The sequence below is a fragment of the Erpetoichthys calabaricus genome, chromosome 5 (genome assembly GCF_900747795.2).
Source record: "Erpetoichthys calabaricus chromosome 5, fErpCal1.3, whole genome shotgun sequence".
Taxonomy (NCBI): Eukaryota; Metazoa; Chordata; class Cladistia; order Polypteriformes; family Polypteridae; genus Erpetoichthys; species Erpetoichthys calabaricus.
In genome coordinates, this window is record NC_041398.2 from 135444285 (window position 1) to 135465956 (window position 21672).

At 38.1% G+C, this 21672-nt stretch overlaps 1 protein-coding gene across 1 annotated transcript; it reads right to left on the reverse strand.

The window, feature by feature from the left end:
- Window positions 1-5493: 5493 nt before the first annotated feature.
- asah1b (N-acylsphingosine amidohydrolase (acid ceramidase) 1b) lies at window positions 5494-19658 on the reverse strand. Its single transcript, XM_028802085.2, has 14 exons — window positions 19401-19658; window positions 19229-19275; window positions 18158-18248; window positions 17813-17899; window positions 16288-16366; window positions 16119-16193; window positions 14473-14518; window positions 13884-14028; window positions 12432-12486; window positions 11090-11171; window positions 10007-10138; window positions 6744-6867; window positions 6040-6096; window positions 5494-5956 (listed from the first exon to the last, which is right to left on the reverse strand). The coding sequence occupies exons 1-14, from the start codon at window positions 19473-19475 to the stop codon at window positions 5867-5869; spliced, it is 1185 nt and encodes a 394-aa protein (XP_028657918.1). The 5' UTR covers window positions 19476-19658; the 3' UTR covers window positions 5494-5866.
- Between the last annotated feature and the right edge of the window lie 2014 nt (window positions 19659-21672).

A 21672-nucleotide genomic window follows, 5' to 3' on the forward strand; every position in this document is an offset into this window, starting at 1 on the left:
TCAAATCTTGACACATCCAAATACGCCAAAAAAAAAAAAAATATATATACACACATACATATGTATTGTCAAGCTTGGGTCACAGAGTTGTACAACAAAATGGAAAACGAGTCCAGGTTTTCAAGGAAAATACAGGTACTTTATTACTGTATAGATAAGGCAGGTAGAGTCTCAAGACTTCATTAAGAATAAGAGCTGTTAGGAACTTCTGCATGGGCGATCGTCCTGCTTTAACTCCCACCTTCAGATTAGAACACCACCACAGGCTCAGAATCACCACTATAGCAGATATAGTCAGGAGAATAGAGATCAGTAGAGTGTGAGAAAGAACAGATCAAAGCCTGGTGTTAAAATGTTAAACATTAAGTGACAAGCACTGTACACAATAGCCCTAATCCTTCAGAGGTCAACCAATTACTTTGTCCTCGTTTTATTTTTTTTTTTTTTTTTTTGGGTGGGAGGTAGATCCTGCTCTAAGACATCCATCCATCCATCCATTTTCCAACTCGCTGAATCCGAACACAGGGTCACGGGGGTCTGCTGGATCCAATCTCAGCCAACACAGGGCACTAGGCAGGGAACCAATCCCGGACAGGGTGCCAACCCACCACAGGACACACACAAACACACCCACACACCAAGCACACACTATAGACATATCAATCCATTTTAAATCTGAAAAGGGAGGGTTAAATGGGGTGTTCAAAAATTCAGTCATTTTTAAAGTTGTTTCAGTAGGAATCTTTCAGTTCAATAGTGACTTGTACACTGTGCTCTTTTAATAGAGACCACAAAAATAATTCTTCATACAATGGAACATAGGAATCTAGCACAACTACCAAATGTTAGTTTTATAAAGTGTCTGGATGGGTCAGGACAAATTAGCAACTGGCTAAACAAATGTGTTTCTTAAATGGAAATATACAGTGCATCAGGAAAGTATTCACAGCGCATCACTTTTTCCACATTTTGTTATGTTACAGCCTTATTCTAAAATGGATTAAATTCATTTTTCTCCTCAGAATTCTACATGCAACACCCCATAATGACAACGTGAAAAAAAGTTTGCAAAAACCTCAAATTTATTAAAAATAAAAAAAAAAACTGAGAAATCACATGTACATAAGTATTCACAGCCTTTGCTCAATACTTTGTCGATGCACCTTTGGCAGCAATTACAGCCTCAAGTCTTTTTGAATATGATGCCACAAGCTTGGCACACCTATCCTTGGCCGGTTTCGCCCATTCCTCTTTGCAGCGCCTCTCAAGCTCAGGTTGGATGGGAAGCGTCTGTGCACAGCCATTTTAAGATCTCTCCAGAGATGTTCAATCGGATTCAAGTCTGGGCTCTGGCTGGGCCACTCAAGGACATTCACAGAGTTGTCCTGAAGCCACTCCTTTGATATCTTGGCTGCGTGCTTAGGGTCGTTGTCCTGCTGAAAGATGATCCGTCGCCCCAGTCTGATGTCAAGAGCGTTCTGGAGTAGGTTTTCATCCAGGATGTCTCTGTACATTGCTGCAGTCGTCTTTCCCTTTATCCTGACTAGTCTCCCAGTTCCTGCCGCTGAAAAACATCCCCACAGCATGATGCTGCCACCACCATGCTTCACTGTAGGGATGGTATTGGCCTGGTGATGAGCGGTGCCTGATTTCCTCCAAACGTGAAGCCTGGCATTCACACTAAAGAGTTCAATCTTTGTCTCATCAGACCAGAGAATTTTCTTTCTCATGGTCTGAGAGTCCTTCAGGTGCCTTTTGGCAAACTCCAGGCGGGCTGCCATGTGCCTTTTACTTAAGGAGTCGCATCCATCTGGCCACTCTACCATACAGGCCTGATTGGTGGATTGCTGCAGAGATGGTTGTCCTGCAAGGTTCTCCTCTATCCACAGAGGGCCTCTGGAGCTCTGACAGAGTGACCATCAGGTTCTTGGTCACCTCCCTGACTAAGGTCCTTCTCCCCCGATCGCTCAGTTTAGATGGCCGGCCAGCTCTAGGAAGAGTCCTGGTGGTTTCAAACTTCTTCCACTTACGGATGATGGAGGCCACTGTGCTCATTGGGAGCTTCAAAGCAGCAGAAATTTTTCTGTAACCTTCCCCAGATTTGTGCCTCGAGACAATCCTGTCTCAGAGGTCTACAGACAATTCCTTTGACTTCATGCTTGGTTTGTGCTCTGACATGAACTGTCAACTGTGGGACCTTATATAGACAGGTGTGTGCCTTTCTAAATCATGTCCAATCAACTGAATATACCACAGGTGGTGGACTCCAATTAAGCTGCAGAAACATCTCAAGGATGATCAGGGGAAACAGGATGCACCTGAGCTCAATTTTGAGCTTCATGGCAAAGGCTGTGAATACTTATGTACATGTGCTTTCTCAATTTTTTTTATTTTTAATAAATTTGCAAAAACCTCAAGTAAACTTTTTTTACGTTGTCATTATGGGGTGTTGTGTGTAGAATTCTGAGGAAAAAAATGAATTTAATCCATTTTGGAATAAGGCTGTAACATAACAAAATGTGGAAAAAGTAATGCGCTGTGAATACTTTACAGATGCACTGTAGAAGTTAAGAGTAATACAGTACACCCCCAAAATTTGCAGGGGTTACGTTCCTAGAGCACCCATGAATTTTTGAAAAACCACGAATTTTGGATGTGGTTAAAAAATGCCTATTTTTATAGTTTAAACCCTAAATATGCCCCCAAAACACTTTAATTTCAAACTCCACTTAGTACATTACCTAAAAATAAAGAATGTAAAAGGTAAACCTGTATAGTGTACTGCTATGTCTCCCGCAGTGCTAGAATGTAAAATAAATGATGTTACCGCTATATGTACTGTAATTCATGCAAGCACGTTTTCATTGCCAGAAGCCTTAGAAGGTGCAGGGTGTTTCGGCGGGATCTTGGGGCTTTAACTCTTAAACTTCCACATACTTGGTGTCCAGGGATGCATTAAACCCCAAATACTTTTTTGCTGCACTTTAAGTAAACGTCTCAATGCACAAAGAAAAAAAGTGAAATTTTAAATGGACCACTTTTTTCATGCAAAGAGCATCAAAATTACTGCAACACTGATCATTTTACACACTGCTAATGAACTGTAAAAACTATTTTAAAAACTACTGGAACAATATGTACAAGGTGCAACTGACGCAATAGATGAAATTCAGTAAATCACATAGCCAACTGCTCTTGAACTGGCTGCACGGAAACACACAGAGGTAAATGCTGACGCTGGCAGGCTAGTCTAGTGCAGCAGCTGAATCCCAGGGAGAGTGAGGCTGCAGTGTGTCTCGCTTAGGTCACAGAATTGCACAGAAAAACGGGAGATTGTAGAGACAGGAACTTTATTCAAACATCCATTCATCCATCCATTTTCCAACCCGCTGAATCCAAACACAGGGTCACGGGGGTCTGCTGGAGCCAATCCCAGCCAACACAGGGCGCAAGGCAGGAACCAATCCCGGGCAGGGCGCCAACCCACTGCAGTATTCAAACATTTCAAAACAAACAAAAATGTCTCTTTCAGAAGTAAAACGAGCTCGGCCTGCAGTTAGTTCCTGATCAGAGAATAGACAAACATCATAGGGAAGCACAACGGGAGCGGGACCCCCAACAGGAGCAGAGGATGTCTGGGGGAGAAGAGAGAAACAAAGCAATCAGCCAAAAAGGACAGGTGCTGTTCAGGCTTTTAAGTATGTGTAGCGTCACGTGAAGCCTATCACGTGACAGAGCACCTGCAAGTAAGCCCAGCAAGTAAGGAAGCAATGTGAAAGTAGTCCATCAGCGTTTTTTTAAGAGGGTTTTTTTTGAGGAGCGTCCATGTCTTCTAGGATCCGTTCAGCCCCCTTGATCACAAGGGGTTGGCAGTGGTCATGAGCTGGCTGCTCAATGAATGTAGGGCACGGACTGATCAGCTCCTGCATGCTTGCAAATGGCACTGGGAAACAACTATAGCCGGTTGTAACGGTTTAAGGGTTAACAGGAACAAAACCGAACACACAAGAACACTCGGCTGGAGATGCATCAAGTCAATCAGCAGCAAGGAGAAATGAATAACGCTGTAGCGGTCCCGTGCCACTAAGATTTACACCGTCGAGAAGATGGCGATTTTATTTATTTTTATGGTGGAGATTCGAGGGACGCACCCAGCCTTGGCCCGACCCACACGCATTCACAAAACGGAGACAAAAACAAAGCAAACCGGTAATCAAACACCAAATAAAGAATGTAATGAAAACAACGATACCACCTGTTCCCTTTACGGCGATTACACATTAAATACAACAAAGCACAAACAAAACACACACACAGTAAATCATGAAAAATGGCAACGGATGAAATGTAATGATGAAAATAGATAGTCCTACGGCCAGTTCCCGAAATGGTGAAGATGGGTGGACAGGTTCAGGAGCGCTCCTTTCTTTGCAGGATGGCCTTGAATCCACTTGCAGTCCTCATGTACACAGGCAGGCGTCAGACAATACAGACGCCAAAAACGAAATGATCCAGGAGAAAACTAATAAGTGCAGGTAACCCAACAGAAGCCTGGCAGACAGGAACTTGAAACAAATTATGAAAACTTTTTTTTTTTGTTTTTGCTTTTTTGTCGCCAGCCCCTTTTTTAAAAGCCACCCTGACATCCTTTGACACCAACAGCCCCAGCACCCTCAGCAGAAGACAAATCAGAGCCACTGCAGGGACTGCTGGGAGTTGCAGTTTCAAATTCTATTGGCTACTTTCACCATCCCAAGCCACGTTTTCCTCTACAGTTGTTTCCTGTTCTCTCTACAGTACAGTATTTCCATGAAAAAAGCCATAAAAATTGCAGAGGAGATTTGCAGTTTCCGCTAACAAATTATTAGTCATTTGCGGATTTTTCCTTAGAACCGGAGGCCACGAACCCTGAACTGTGACTTCGCGGGGGTCTACTGTACATCAAAATCTGTTTGATATCGATGTTCATTCACTTGATTGTATCTTTCCATTACTGGTTCCATACAAATGAAGTATTTAACATATTCGAGTTTTTGGAAAGCAAAAATACAAATACACTATTTTTACCATGGCTCTCATCTTATTGCTATAAAACACCTTTAAAGCAGAACAGCAAATATTGTTTAGTAATTGAGAAAGGCAACATGATGCATTTGGTTTACATCACATACCTCATTTTGCATTGTTAAGAAAAAAAAATATCCACAACAGAAAGCCAACCATATATTCAAAAAACACTGGCAGCATACTGTACTTTTTTTTTGGCAATAAATACCTCCTTACCAGCCTTCCATACAGGTCATGCATGCAGAGTAAACAGTTAACATTAACACGGTCAGTAGTAAAAGACTGCCATAAACCACTGAAAGTTACTTTGTCCCCTTACACTGACAGCCATCAGCAGTTTCTACAACTTATGATTACTCAACTTCAGCAAGAGGAGGGGAAAAAAAGACAGGCAGAAAACAATGATTTACTCACAGAAACATTAGATTTTATTTATTTTTTTTAATAGCTGTCCATGCATCTTAGCCGGACAACTTTGTAATACATTTTTGCACAAGATCTCTCTGGTTTGTATTGTAAAATTCATGATGGGCAATTCATTTCAAAGTCACCATTTTAAAATTCTGTGCCAAGCAAGGCATGATTACATTAACATTAGAGCTTAAGCAAAATATAATTTAAGTATATAAGTTAAATGCAGTCCATTTTCAGTAAGTCACACCTTTGTATCTCATCAGTTTCTTTTGGCTTTAAATGTAATCAGTGAAATATTTGTCATTACAGCCACATACGAGTCATTTACTAAATAGAGCACAATTTCGTCTCAGTCTTTCAATAGGATTTCCTCTCTCCACAGCCTTCACCAAGGCATGCAAGGATTTGGACAATCACGAATATAGGATTCCAGTTTTCCTTCACTGGCTTCCATCAGTGTTGTGTAAACTGTTAACTAGAAGGAAAACAAATTAAAAATACTAATAATCTGATAAAAATTTCATAAATTATACTTAAAGCATACTCTCCACACTTTACCTTATTAAGAACTGGCTTTGTTGAAAGGACATCATAAATTTTCTCTAGGGATATTTTCTAGCCAAAGAAAAAAAAAAAATATATAGTTTTGAGTATTCATTGCCATCCCCGGATACTTATTTTTACTTTAGTATTCAACACCAGCAGCACCAAGGGAAGAATTCTTCAATTCCTTCCTCAGACTGAACAAAAAACAAAATGCTCCTCAAAATATTTACCTTGAATCAGCAAACTCCTGCAACCTTTCATTTACTCTACAGATGTATAACGGTCATTACAAAGTATTAAAATGTTGTCAACAGGAAATAGGTCACCATAACAAACTTTGGTTTATGCTGTATGCCAGCTTAATTTGCAGTTTTGTTTGAAAAAAAAAAAAAAAAAATCTGTGAAGCACACACTTAATGACAAGCTACTTTAATTGCTAGAAATCTAATAAATCTCCAGTGTTTGAAGATGTACAGTGACTGCATTATTTTTATTCTAACAGACATCAGGTATACTGTTTGAAATAAATTAATACAAATCTGTTGAACAAGATATTTTATCTGCTTTATCTAAATGGGAAATACACATCAGTGAATATGAGGAAGAAGCTTAATAGGAGATCAAGCAACTGACACTCTAGTCAAGTGCACTTCTGTGTGAATAAAGCTGGCAATGTGTCAGTTTAATACACATTTGAAACAAGTTTTCATACTTACCGCTTGTGTAGTCTGATTCAAACATTTCATTGCAGGAGTCCTACGGTCATCAAGGAAAAATGGATCCTTCCAACGATCATAATTAGTCTCCAGTACATACCACTGACTCTGTTTTGCATCAATTCTTGGAAATCAATTTAGAACAGTATATTAATTCAGAAAAGTTATCATAGTAAGAGTTTATACCAAATATTAAATGATCACATGGACAAGTGAAAAGAACTCCTTTTACAAAGACAATTATACAGCCTTGTCTTCAATAACCTGAAATTGTTAAATGTTTTTAAAATTTGGCTATAAGTTAGCCTGTGATTGATAATTTGACAGGCTGCAAACATTCTCACTCAGCTGAAAACTTGTCTTCCCTCTTTCACTTCTCTAGTGTGGAAAATGTCTTCAGCTTAAATGTAAGAAATGGCTGCACCTAGAACTACCTTAAGACTCCATTCACAATATTACAAGGTCTAGTATGGAGTTTGTACAAGTATGTATCAAATTTTACAACCTGAATTTTAGAATTTTCCCCTTTTTTTGAAAATTAACTTTGCATATTACAGACACTTTTATGAGGTTTTCATACTGTTTTGCATACTTTTTAAAAGGTGCCTTACATTTGGAAAAAAACACATATTGCACTGCAAGACATTTCAAATCTGGAATTAAAATATTTAGAAAGTGTAAAAGGCAGGAGGGAGACAGGAAATGTGTGAATGAGTAATGGTAAAAAAGCAAGCACTTATCAAGTCATTGAAATACTGACTGAATGTGTCCATGTTACTGCCTTAAGGGGCCTACTGAACATTAATCAAGACTGATGTAACTTAACTCGGGGCCAGAAATGAAGACTCTGATTCATTCATTAGAATGTTAGTACATTCTGATACTAGAATGCTGTTGAGTTAACCAAAGGAACATTGGAACTAAAACTTCAATTGGCATATTGGATTTGGTGACACAACAACTGGATTTGCCGTGTTTGAATGCCTGCAAACATAAGCCTGCAATACAAACAAGCAGATCTAACCATGTCTTACTCCCACCAACATGCTAGTCATTGACAGCAGCAGCTCCCTACAGAATTTTTTGTATGAGGGAGGCTGTTAGACAGTCAGTCAGTCTTCTTGGCAACAACAGACACAAGCTGAGACTCTGTGCTTGCCAGGTAACTAGTTGATTTCAGAGCCCACACACCCCCCCCATACAATGGGTCAATTTAGAGTCATAAATTAAAACTAATACCAATGTCTTTTAGATGAGGAAGGGAACATGACTGCCACAAGGAGGGGGGACAAAAAAAAAACCCCACACAATAAAGGGATGTTATGCTAACTCCCTATAGACATCATCAGTGCACTTTAAGAGAGACTTTGATGCTGGTATGATTGTCGCTGCCAGATGTGATGGTTCCAGCATCTCAAAAACATCTGCTCTCAGGGATTTTAATGCAATCAAGTCTAGAATTTATAGTGAATGGTAAACACACACACAAATTAACAGTACATCCATAGACATTCTTGCACTAAATTCAGAAACATTGTACAAAATCGTTAAAGTCACATTGATGAACAGAAAGGTCATATTCAAATAATTTCTTTACAACAGTGGAGTACATGAAAGGTAGAATATTTTAAATTTTACAATTACAAAAATACTTTTTTTTTTTTTTTTAATCACTACGGAGGAACATTTTTTAAATTTACAGTGAAAGTAAGACAACACTGGTTGAAATTGTGTAGCCTGGCATCTTAAAAATATCAGATTTCTGTGCATCCCTGTACCATACTTAATTCTGTTGCAGTTTGTGGCACTATTTTCAACACATTCCTGCCATGGCCACTTTTTCCTGTATGACCTAGCTGCATTTAACATTTGAAACATAAAATGTTTTGCAACCAAGTCAAAAATGGCCCTTTATATTGACTTGTTGAATGATGCAGTGCAGTACAAAATAAACACTATACATAACTGAATTGCTTATTCAAGGCTACTAAATGTGCTTAACAGATGCTTTATGGCTCACACATGAAAGAATCGTTTCAAAATGCAGAGGCAATGCCACATGTATTACCTCAGCAGTTCAAAAATGCAAGCAATATACTTTCTGCAAGTGCCCGCTACTTTCCAAGACTCATTGGCATATATACATCTGCTTCATGACTCTGTTCCATCAAACTTCGCAAAACATAGAATGTGCAGTTCCACCTTGCAGTTATGTCCCGTTTAAACATCTTGCGCTATATTCCTAGCTGTCATATTATATTATATATATATGTACACCCTGTAAGAAGATGCATGTAGATTTAAAGCACTCAGAATGACTGACAATACTGTCAATTACAAATCTAACTAGATTTGTAGATTCATGTTGAAGTGCAAGTTTCATACATACAGTACTGTAAAATTCTCATCTTTGGTATTTTCTATGTTTTATTCACAGTCAATCATGGAGAATCCACTGCATTCACTAAACACTCATCTCCAGACAGAGGAGCAGCTTCAGCGACAGACTGCTGTCACTGTCTTGCTCCACTGACAGACTGAGGAGAACGTTCCTCCTCCACACTATGCGACTCTTCAATTCCACCCGGGTGGTAAACGTTAACATTATACAAATTTATTGTCTGTTTTACCTGCATTTTTATGACTCTTTAATTTAATATTGTTTTTTATCAGTATGCTGCTGCTGGAGTATGTGAATTTCCCCTTGGGATTAATAAAGTATCTATCTATCTGTCGATACAATGATAAAAACAGGTCACTGTGATGCGAGACCTAGCACATTTACTTGCTTTTCCTGTAACACTTGCCTCTTCCACCCCCCAAAAAAGGGTCAAGAATATTATGCATCTCTCTTTAATGCATGGGTAACGTCTCATCATATTGGTCTAACAAAAAAATAACGAATTTACTCTGCTATCAGACAGATCTGATGTGTTGGCCGATTTCTTTATTTATCGTGATTCAACACAAATTAACACAGCATGAAATAACCTGCATCAATGTGGGCATACAAAGTAAGATTTAAAGCTTTTATTCATTGTGAGACTTTGGGGGAGATGAAGATGCATCTCAGTCAGTCATTTTAAAGAAAACTGCAATTTACAGATCAATTACCCTATGTTGGGACACACACACACACACCAACAACTTGTGCTACAAGTATGGGTCAGCATATTAATGGAATAAAAGACAAATCAAGGTGTTTGTATTTAATAATAAATAAATAAAAAACACCACCACACTACAACAACAACACTACTTACTCCCAAATATCTAGACTAGTTGTTCTTGAACGTGTGATTACACAACCCTGGCCGGATTTGTTGCCTCCCAGTATGAAATAGGCTGGAGCCAATAATTTGGTTGTAGCTAGCTGGTTCTTGGCATCATCATAGCTGCATAAAAATATACATAAAGTAACTGTTAAATGAAGAACATTTTGCATATCTACATATCTGAACAATACTGAAAAAGCACACAAATTAAAAGAGATTAGTCTAAAAGGACAGAGCAAATAACCAACAGCATGAGAGAAGCTTAGATAAGGCCCAGTTATATTTATATATTATATATATATAAGAATTCTGGGCAAGTCATTTCTGTTCATTAGGATGTGGTCAAGTGGCAGAAGATGGTTTTGAGGGTAACTTAGGAAAAACAAGTTTCTATAAGCCAATAACTGGCAACTGGGAATGCCTGCAAGGAAAATCATTAAATGTATTAGTTGGCAAATGAAAGCAGCCCAGCTGCTCTACAGAGTACCTGGTGAACAAGGAAACTTGATGCTACAAATGAATATTGTCCTCCAACGTCTCAGCACTGTATATGGCCAGTCTTTATCCTTTAACACAATGAAAGGTGGGATATAAAATGGCTAACCTCAAGGGAATATATAAATCTGCAGTTGTAGGCTGGGAGTGTAGCAAGTTAAAGAGAATTAGAAAGAAGGTGCAATGCAGGTAAGCAGATGAGATGCTGCACAACTATACCACCAATGGGCTTATTGTTTAGTAATATCTAAAAGGAACTTTTTGTGTGTCTGATACTTATAGATTTAGATCTGTATTTCACTCTGACAATACAACATAGAACATATTACTACAGCTAATTGGTATATAAAAAAGGTAAAACATTATCACATGAATTCCAACTAAACAAAATTAAATGAATAAGAATAGCATATTTTGAGTCAATAAAATCATAAGAATAATTTTAGGGTTTTGGTATTAAATTTTAAACAAATCCTGCAGGCTATAAAAGTCACACTCTTAAAACAGGTATTAAGAATTGAAAAACCTAATAAAATAACTTGGTACTGACAATAAATATATTTTTATCTGAATTACCTGGTTGCATTTTCAAGGACAGATCTCATAAGAAAGCTCATCCACATGCCATCCCTTCTTCCTATAATCCACTCAATAATACCTGTAGAGTATGAAAGAATTAAATTTATTTCAGGATATCTTAATTCAATACAAAGGTGTAAACTCCAAATACAGGTATAATGAAGATAGTGTGCTGAAAACGTGACTCGGTTAGAAGGTTAAAATATGCAAGGTTTAGCACAACACGCCAAAACTTACAAATCAGGTAGGGGGCAAATAATTTTTTGTTGCACTGAACTTGACATAGTGTGTACTTGTTGCTCAAGCACAGCTCATTATGTGCATTTATGAACCTCCTTAACATCATGTTTGCCAGGAAAAATGAGCCAAAACTGAATTTTTTTCAAAAAGAAAAAAAAAAAAACACATGTAAATATCTATATCTAATATAGTAGAAAAGGTATGACTAGTGTCCACTATTGTACTGTCAGTCACCAATGCACAACACAATTTTGTAACTGGGACAGTAGAAGCAGGTTTCTTTGTGCATTTTTGTTATTTTATTCTGTTGCTTGCACATGGGAGAATATTAGTGCTTGACCTGAACGATGCATCCATTGTGTTATTGTAGGTTATCACAGCACAAGGCTGAGCGACTTCCACATTACCCCTGACACAAACAAACAGTTGCTGCATTGTGACCAGCGCTTGGGGAGCGAACATCTTGCCTGTCCTGGCACTTTATCGCAATTATTTTGCCTTTTTGTCACAGAACCAAATTCTCTGGGCTATCACGGAGATTTAACCTTACAGTGTCATATCTATCATGCATCGGTTTCACTTCCTTTGTCAATGTTTGATGGCCACTTCATGCTGTCATCTCTTGATCCGAGCACTGGTTCAGTTTACTCTAAAACTGCCTTTACAGCTTTGACTGCCATTTGGGCTTTTGTTAGATTCTATGACCCACTAATGAATATTGAGGAGTTACCTTAAAAAGTTTCAGAAAGCTTAAACTTTTTTTTTTTTTGCGCAGCATGTTATTCCATCCACTAAATGGCAGCAGAATACTGCCCCAACTTATTTGGATATAGACTATCCCTCTTCAGGTAAAAAGATCCCCATCCATTTTAACTATAAAATATTTAATAACCTCTGCATTGCCCTTAGTAGTGACTAAAAAAAATTCAATGTGAAAGTTGCTGCTTATAGTACATTGGTGACTGGTAACAAGTGAATTATTAGTAATTGCACATAGTGATGTACACAAGCAGTAAAATTCAGGTCAAGAACAGCACAAAAGGTGTTTATGCTATAAGTTCACACTTTTATGCCGCATAAACTTGCATGATTAACTTACCAATGTATCCACCATCCAGGCTGAAACGTTCATTCATTGTGACAGAAAATACTCCCTAAATGCAGGTCAAAAACACCACATTTAAAACATACAACATATACTGTATAGGGTGAGTCAAAATTATGTTAACATTTGAATGGCAGAAACAATTTATTCACAAAACATGCTTCATATGTGCAAGATGATTTACAGTAATGTCTCAACCTGTTTGTCATCATGTTCAACACATGTACTATATTTATATTTTCATATTATACAGTATATATCTATAAAAAACAGTCTTGTTGGTGCTGTGTGGATGTTAAACTATTAATTAAAAACTTTTCAAAGCATATTAAAAATGCTTCATTAAAAAAAAAAAAATAAAAAAAAAAAAGCTAAATCCAACATTGACCTTGAAAACTAAACTTTGGATTAGCTACAGTAACATCCATCGATTTTCCTGAACCCGCTTATTTTGTCTTAAGTAACTGTTTCAGCAACATTCATACGAGAAAAGAACTAATGCTGGGTGAAAAACAAATGCATCTATGTGTATACAAGGGGGGACCCAAAAATAAGAATTTTCTGGAGGGGCGTTAGTTCCGACATTTGCCGGCTAGGTGTGTGTACTAGGCTGCCCTCTGCATTATTTGGCCAAGCGGCATCTTCGGGGAAAGGTCAGTCTGTGACGGCAGACTTGAAAGAGTAACACGTTTGCATCAAGTTCAATCTCCTTTTGGGGAAAAAACAGCAGCAGATGCTGTCACAATGCTTCGAAAGGCTTTAAAAGAAGAAGCTTTGAGCCAGACAAGGATTTTTTACCTTAAAAAGTGCTCAAGCGATGGCATGATGCAATGCAGTGTGGAGAAAACACCCGATTGCTGCAGTTCGGGTTGAGTGGCTTCTACATCACGATTACGCTCCTGCCCACACAGCATCGAGTGTATGGCAGTTTCTCACGAAAAATGGGATGACAACAGTTTCTCCCAAAAAATCTATGGGCCTAGCACCATATGACTTTGTTCTTATTTCCAAGAATGAAGAGGGGCCTTAAAGGAAAGCATTTTCAGGATGTAAAGAAGGTCAAGAAGCAAACAACAGAGGCAATGAAGGCTATCACTTTGCAAGAGTTTCAGAACAGTTTTGAACAATGGAAAAAATGGTGGGACAAGTGTATGGTGTCTCAGGGGAAGTATTTTGAGGGCGATTACATTTTGAAAATGTTCAGAGAAAAATACAATTTAAAAAAAAAAAATTTTTTTTGTACACCCAAGTACTTTACTACTTTACACACACAGCTGTGAACACTCACTCACTGACTCGCTATGACTTCTAAAACCCCTCTGCAATAAGCATTTACTTTAAAAGCAGCAACATTCTTTTTCCACTGTTTGTCAGACTTAAGATTTACTGTAAATAAGGTATTTAAATAAAATGAGAAATAATAAACACAGTGCACAGTATACTCACAGGTTTAACACCAGTTAACATGCCCACATATCCTGCAAAACTTGTTGATTTGAAGACAGTTTTATTGCCCTTCTGGAAGTCTAAATTGACTACCAAGGGTCTCAGATATTCTGTTACAACCCAGGTATGATTCTTAACATCCCACCTAAAAAAAATATAGCAGTTTGTGTATAAAGTTCATGAATACAGTATTATAAAGAGTTGGGGGCGGGCACATCAACACTACCGAATAGATTTAAATGCTTATTTTAATAGGGGGATTATATATATATATATATATACTGTAAAGTTTCCATAAACATGCATCAGATTTTTAAAAAACCTTAGATTTTATTCGATCTATGTGAAAACAACTGCTTCAAGTCTGTGTAACATAATGCTTGTGCATAATGATAAATTTACTAATTTAACTACCCAAACAAAAAGCACAGTGAAAAAGTGATAATTTAAACTTGGGTCTATTATTCTTCAGTGTTCAGGGATTTCAGAGGTTTCCAGTGTTGCAACTACAAAGAACCACTTTCCAAAGCCTTAATCCATGAAATGCCTTATTTCCTGTTATTTAGACAAAAAACTGGAAAGTACTTGCCCCAAAAACAGTCCAAAATCCATATTCCTTGCATGAAATAACTTGCCTGTTTTGGTGAGGAAAAAGAAAAAGTTAAAATTATCTACTGAAACGAGATATTTCCTTAAAATTCAGAAAAGTAGTGCACCAGCAATAGGGAAAAAAAAGAAAACAGCAACAACGAGCATTTATTCGAAATATCCAAAGAATCATTTACTCAATGACACAAACACAAGCCAGCATTTTCAAAAATCAGCACTGAGGGTGTTATTCACACAAATTTAATTACATTTTAACATTCTATATGTGAATGCTGGATATAAGGCAATTATATTGATAGGAATACTATACAGACCACACTCATTATTTAAAAGCAATGCAGCTACATTTTGTATAAAAAAAAAAAAAACACCCAACCACATCTACAAAAACAGCCAAATTTAACCCTCAAAAAATGTGTACTGTATATAAATCAGAAGCATTATGCAATGCGCGAGATCACCCGATTAGTTACGCTTAATTAAGGAGGTCAGGGACAGTGGGTGGGATCTTACTTGTGGCTTTTAGGGGAATCGTGAGCTTCAAGGATTCTACTGTTAAAAATAAGATGATCCCCAAGTTCTCTTCAAAACATCCCAAACTCTTAGGAGTCTAGACTGAACTAGACCTTAAGTGCACACCATAGGATACTGAAAACAAATGTGTCCCATAGTAATCAATCGAGCTCCACAGTGCCGGGCAGTGAGCACAAGGCCCACTAGAGGATGTTGGGCCCTCAGGCCACCCTTGTGAAGTCGGTTTCTGATTGTTTGGTCAGAGACATTCACACCAGTGGCCTGCTGGTGGTCATTTTGTGGGACTCTGGCAGTGCTCATCCTGTTCCTCCTTGCCCAAAGGAGAAGATGCCGGTCCTGGTGATGGCTTAAGGACCTTCTACGGCCCTGTCCAGCTCTCCTAGAGTAATTGCTTGTCTCCTGGAATCTCCTCCATGCCCTTGAGACTGTGCTGGAAGACACAGCAAACCTTTTGGCAATGGCAAGTATTGATGTACCATCCTGGAGAAATTGGACTACCTGTGCAACCTCTACTTGTATCAAGGGATGTCCTGTGTGTCAAAACTAACCACATTCTAATATACCACTACCTTGCTCTGACACACAAGACACCATATGTGGGATTAAGGTTTAGCAAATTTAACTCCTCCTATCAGCACAAAATAGGAGGAAACCAGGATTCTTCAGCCTAACTAATATACTTTCAATGCTTCAATATTTGTGTTCTCCAAGCTACTGTAAATGCACCATTAGAAATGAAACTCTTCAGATGCCAAACTCCATCAGTGACAGGTACTGCAAGTAATACATTTTGATAAGCTCTAAATGCATTGCAGAGTAAGGCAGGCTACAGTGCACCTACCACAATCATCAATAGATTTTAAAAGAAATGAGATTTTAAAATACATTGCAGTGTGTATTGCAAATCAAATCAATTCTGAATAGAAAGGCATGTCCCCCATGTGCAGCCTTATCATTGACAAATGTGTTTTTTCTTTCTTAGAAAAGCATCTTACATTCCTTGTCTATACATTGGTTTCACGAATGCCTGATCACCGCATCTGAAATTTGCTTTTAGAAGTTTATATTTAAGCAGAAGGGGAAAACACCTACCTGCAGAATCTTCAGCAACAACTGATGTACAAACTGTAAAAACTTCATAGAAAATATTAAACAGCAGGACTTCACCTGTAAATAAAAAATACATTATACAAAAAAAAAAAAAAAAAACACTGCAGATTTTATGAGCTTCAGCTCAAGGCAAAAAAATAATTAAGGTTACCTAATGGAACCCCAGAAACGTCTGCAATTCCCTTTAGCTCATCATGGAATGGTGATGGAAATGTTTCAATCAGAGAAGGCTGAAAAGGACCAAAATTCATTACGAAAGGAATATGCGTATAAAAACCATCAAAAGCTTCACACTGTAACATGAATTATGTGGCAAGTTCAACACTAAATTATGTCTAAATTACAATATTTAAAAATGACAATTTAAACATATTCTACTTTAATAGACACTGCAAAGTCAGCACTGTTGATGTCACGGATCCAGCATCGGGGCTTCACATTCCACATCTGGTTGTTCGTGGGAAGATTTTATGCATTTTCCTACCATATCCAAGTTAGATTATTTGGCAACTCTAAATTGGAACTGTTGCAGTGTGGACATTGGCTTGTGCAAGACTATGAACGAGACACTCCTCACCGGAGACAGTTCCTGCTTCGCACCCGATACTGCTGGAAAAGGCTCTAGGTCCCCAAGGACTGTATAAAAGGGACTATAAAAACTTTAACATATCACCTTCAACAATAGAAATGCTTTCACTTCCCTATATCTTTTGCCACAGTTTTCACCTGTGGCCTTAAAGTATAAAAAGAGATAGATATACTGTGAATGTGGTTTACATGAATTAGTACTGGTGGCAGAATAGCCATGGCAAAGGTTGACTCTAGATGGCACAAATTTATTTAAGCTTAGTTGACATAATGCAACCGTATTACATCACGTGGAGTACTACAAGTTAACATAATAATAAGAACATACAGAGCACTAAAGGGGATGTGAAACATGGTTTCAAAAACAGTGCAGGACATGTGATACAAGTACATGATGAATCAAGTCATTTGACTGATTTTCATGATTACCCCTCACCCCCGTCAAATGTCTATTTACAAGTCTACTGAAAAGATAAAATGACAGCAGCCTGGAACACACTAGAGAGTGGTTACATACTAGATAGCTAAAAGATTTGCTCAGTCGTTAAAAATGTAAAACATAACGATAACACTGTAAACCTCCTAATAACTTGGAGTGTTTTAGCACATTTAAGCAACTTTTACAAGAAAGTATGTTTACACACAAAGGTGATCATTTACTTTTAGCAGGGTTAACAGAGGTGTCCATAAAAAGATAGCAGTATTAAATATTTTATAGACAAAACATAAATAAGGAGTACATCATGTATGACAATACCATGAAGGTCAATATTTTAATATATAGCCAGAAATTACTACTCCGTTGGGCCCTTAAACCTGCAATTACTTCGTCCCGAGTATGGCGTTAATGATGCAGGCCTGCAAGTGTTGGGGGAGTTGCGGGGGGGGGGGGGATTGAGAATGTGGGGGACTGGCACTCCAGTACTGTAAAAAATCCTCACACTGTTCCAGTGTGGTGCCGAGTTCCCAATCTGGGTAGTTCGTCATGTCGTGGGTGCAGCAGCATGCTTCTAACCTTGATCATCTTATGTGACAACATTTTGCATGCTGTATATCAGTCAACATTACAACTATAACATCATACTCACCAATTTTTTATCAACAAGATCCACAAGCTTCCCACTAGGAACAAATGCATTTGCCAAATCTTTTATCACTTGGTTCAGCATTGCTAGCTACAATAATAAAAAAAAACATATCTTTAATAAAAAAAAATAAAAGAATGTGCACATAACTAAGTAAAATTCTGGCCTGCGTAGAGAACATGCATTAAATTTCATTTGTCGTCTGATGCATTGATAAGGTATGACCAAATGCATGGTTTCAACCATCTGAATTTGAAGCTCCAGAAGTTTCCCCCTGAAACCTTTAGTAAACACCCCTGTTTTTACAAATTATTACTAATAAGCAAAAACTTGAGAATTGATTTTTACCTCTGCTTTTTTGTCACTTAGCAGCTGATTCCATCGTTTATACGGAGGTGTATCAAGGTCGATTGTATACCATGCAACAGTAGACTTGTATCTTTAAAAAAAAAAAAAGAAGATTCAATATAGTTAGTTGTTTTAGCAGAAAAAAAAAAAAAGAATTCATTTAAACTTTAATTTGTTTAGTGAAGAACACCTTAATAATGCCGAAAAACTACAACTGCTTATGTGAAGCTGGGTGGCAGATTGGTTATATTTGCTGCTTCACAGTTCTAGGAAACTGGGTTCAAATACTGAGCCTGGTTACACTTTTTTTTTTTTTTTTACTTTTTACAATTATGCCTCAATCAGTAGAATAAACTATTTAAAAATCTAATAATACTGGATGAAGTTCTGAATGGCAAAGTAAGGAAAACTGTCAATAGAACCGAGGAAGTTAGACTCCAGTTGAAGCATCTCCGGAAAGAAACCCTCTAACGTTTAAAAATGGCGCATAGAAAAGTTATTTGAGCAAAAACAACCCGAGCAAGTGACTCTGATGATAATATGCCCATCGCTGTAATATTCGTTGCACATCATCAGTTTTACCATAAGCAATAATAATGATGATGAATGAATATAATTGACATTTACGAGCTACTGTGGTTAAAGAGTTTGTACAGCAACAGTAGATGAGGAATGAGGCAGCTACTTAACTCGGTACACCATTTGTCTGGCACATCATGGGCACTGTCAGTATCACCTTTTCTCTTTTAAATGACATACAGATCCCCAAAGGGAAATCCACTCGCCCCAGCAGCAACACAGAACACACATTCATAGTCGAGACAGCAAATACAAAGCACAGATTATTAAATGCAAAACCTGGTGCTATAAACATATAACATACCTAGCGTACTAAACATTATAACAAATGCCGTTTATGTTTGGACATGGCTTCAACTTACAAGACATAAAGCTGTATTAATCATTTTGAAGCGGGGAGTGTCTTAACGCCCACCACTAGGACTTCGGAGAAGTTTCTACCAGCAAACCAATATTACACTCATATTCAACAAAAGACAAACTGATACTTACGTTGGTCCTGCCGGTGGGTACATGTTGGTCCTGCATTCTTCCGTATACTGGAAAAAATAGGATGGAATTTATCATCAAATTGAAACCAGGAAGGTATCAAAGTAGCAAACAATAACCATTTCATTTATCACAAATGAAACAGACATTAAAAACAGAAACAAAGCTTACTTACTGGAGGCACATACTGGGCAAATGATTCTGAAAATACAAACAAAACCAAGGAGAACAAGCTACTCATACGTGACATTTTCAATTCCTTTGCTACTGATTAGTAAAGCACGTGACACGGAAGAGTTTATCGGCGTGCCTGATGCGGAAGGCTTCCGAATGCACCAATAGCAGCCAACATATTAGTCTTGTGATCCTAGAGCGCTAACCGCCCCTTCTTGTTACCGGGGAAACCGAATTCGGTTTCTGATTTAACCGTTTGTTGATTAAGCTCAAGTTTAAGTGCGTACCATTCAGGGAAGCGGCAGTGACCGTGTTCTGATTGCCAAGAGTAACACTCGTATTTTTACAAAGGGGAAGTGAATTAATTTTGGGGCAGTGTAATTGTGATTGACAAAGGATGGGCGTTGCAATTCTGTTGATTGCGAATACACATGCATTATCGGACACACTTATTCTAGTGGTTCGTATAAGTTCAGTTTCATCAGTCACCTATTTTTCCGAGAAAGGTTTACAAAGAGCGAGGTTTCGGTTGTGTCGGATGCACGGTAATAACTATACATGTATAGCAAGGGACACTAAAGCATACACCCGTAGGTATTTTTATCTGTACAATTTATAAACGATCATCTTAATGTTCCCTTCTTTGGAGTTTGAAAGGGAGTTTACTCTGAAGAAGACTTGCGTATATACGGGGAGAGCCTGCGAGACGTGAGATAGCGGCGCTAGCCTCTGTACCATTGTCATTTAATCGCTCCTGACTTATTTTAATCCACATAAAATAAGCAGATAACAGGTTCGTGTGAATTACTTACTCGGAGACTGTTAAATTATGAGATATTTTTTATGAAGTAAAACATCTATGTCTCCACGAAGAAACGAGACAGACTCGAATTGGATCGCAAACCAGAACCAGTGTTTTTGGTAATCAAGTGTCAGTGTAAAGTTGGTTCCCTGCTAAAAATGAAAATGTAAACAGGAACTCGTCACGTGCGGTTGATTGGCTGTTGTTAACATTTACTTTTTAAGTGTTTAGCGACATCTAGCGACAAAAGAGAAAACTGTAGCCATCTCTATTTGGAGTGTTAATTTAAGTTGTTGACTAAACTTTGTTAAATTTGTGATTTCTTTAAGGCAGATCAGTTTGTCTATTTCTATATGCATTATTATAATATAAATCACTGGTATTAGATGTTTGTATGCCATATCAGACAAACCTAACAATATCAATCCTACAGCTTAAGAGGAGTGCCAGGGGTCAGAACTGAACCTGGCGTACAAGAAACAGGCCTGGACACGGAAACCTGTCCATTAACAGGGCTCACTCACTCACTCACTGGGGCCAAGTTAGCATCACCAGTTACCCTAACTTACTAAATATAGCAGATTCAGAAAGTATTCAGAGCCATTCACTTTCTGCACACTTTATTGGGTTTTAGATTTAATTATAAATGGATACATTTGCATTTTTGACCACCAAAGTACCCTTAATAACCCCCTAATGACAAAGTGAAAACACGTTTTCAGAAAGGTTTTCAAATTTTGAATGAAGATGTGATTATTATGGAATGTCCTTCCTGTAGCTGCACGCAGTCTCTTCAGAAGTACGGTGCAGAACGCCTTGCCAGGAATGGACAGCAGCATGATGCCTCTCCAGTTGTTACAGTTGGACAAGTAAGTATCCTTTGTCCGGTAACTTCACTATTGCTCCATCCTGCTAGTTCTGTGGCACCTCTTGTTCTTTCCAACAACGGTTAATCAGCCTGGTTACTAAATGGTTTCTTCCATATTTAGGCCTCTCTGTCGTGATTTCACCCAGTCCTGCTGCTTCTTCATCACCTTTATCTCTGCTACTGTCTCCTTCTCTGTGACTGGTTCTTCACTCACGTCCAGGGCTGCCTGAGCAGGTACCTGATCAAAGCTGTACAAGGCAAACTAGTAAAAAAAGGAATGTTCTGCCTGGGGTATGAGAGGAGGAGAAGGAGGAGGTGGTCCAGAGCACGCGCTGATACAGCACATTGCCACACCCACCACATGACAAAGCAACTCAGGATGCCAGATTAGGACTTGAGTGCAGGCATGCAATGGGTGACACCTCAGCACCACACTAGTTTAGATGGACTGGAACCAATGTGAGGTTTTTTATGAGTCAACACATTAATTCAGTTACTTTCTTTTGCTTTTTCAATTTGAGATGTTACACTTTTATGTAGACAAAAGTTGTATACTTCCAATAAAATCACGTTATATCTTAAGTAAGCTTTCTGTTAATTAGT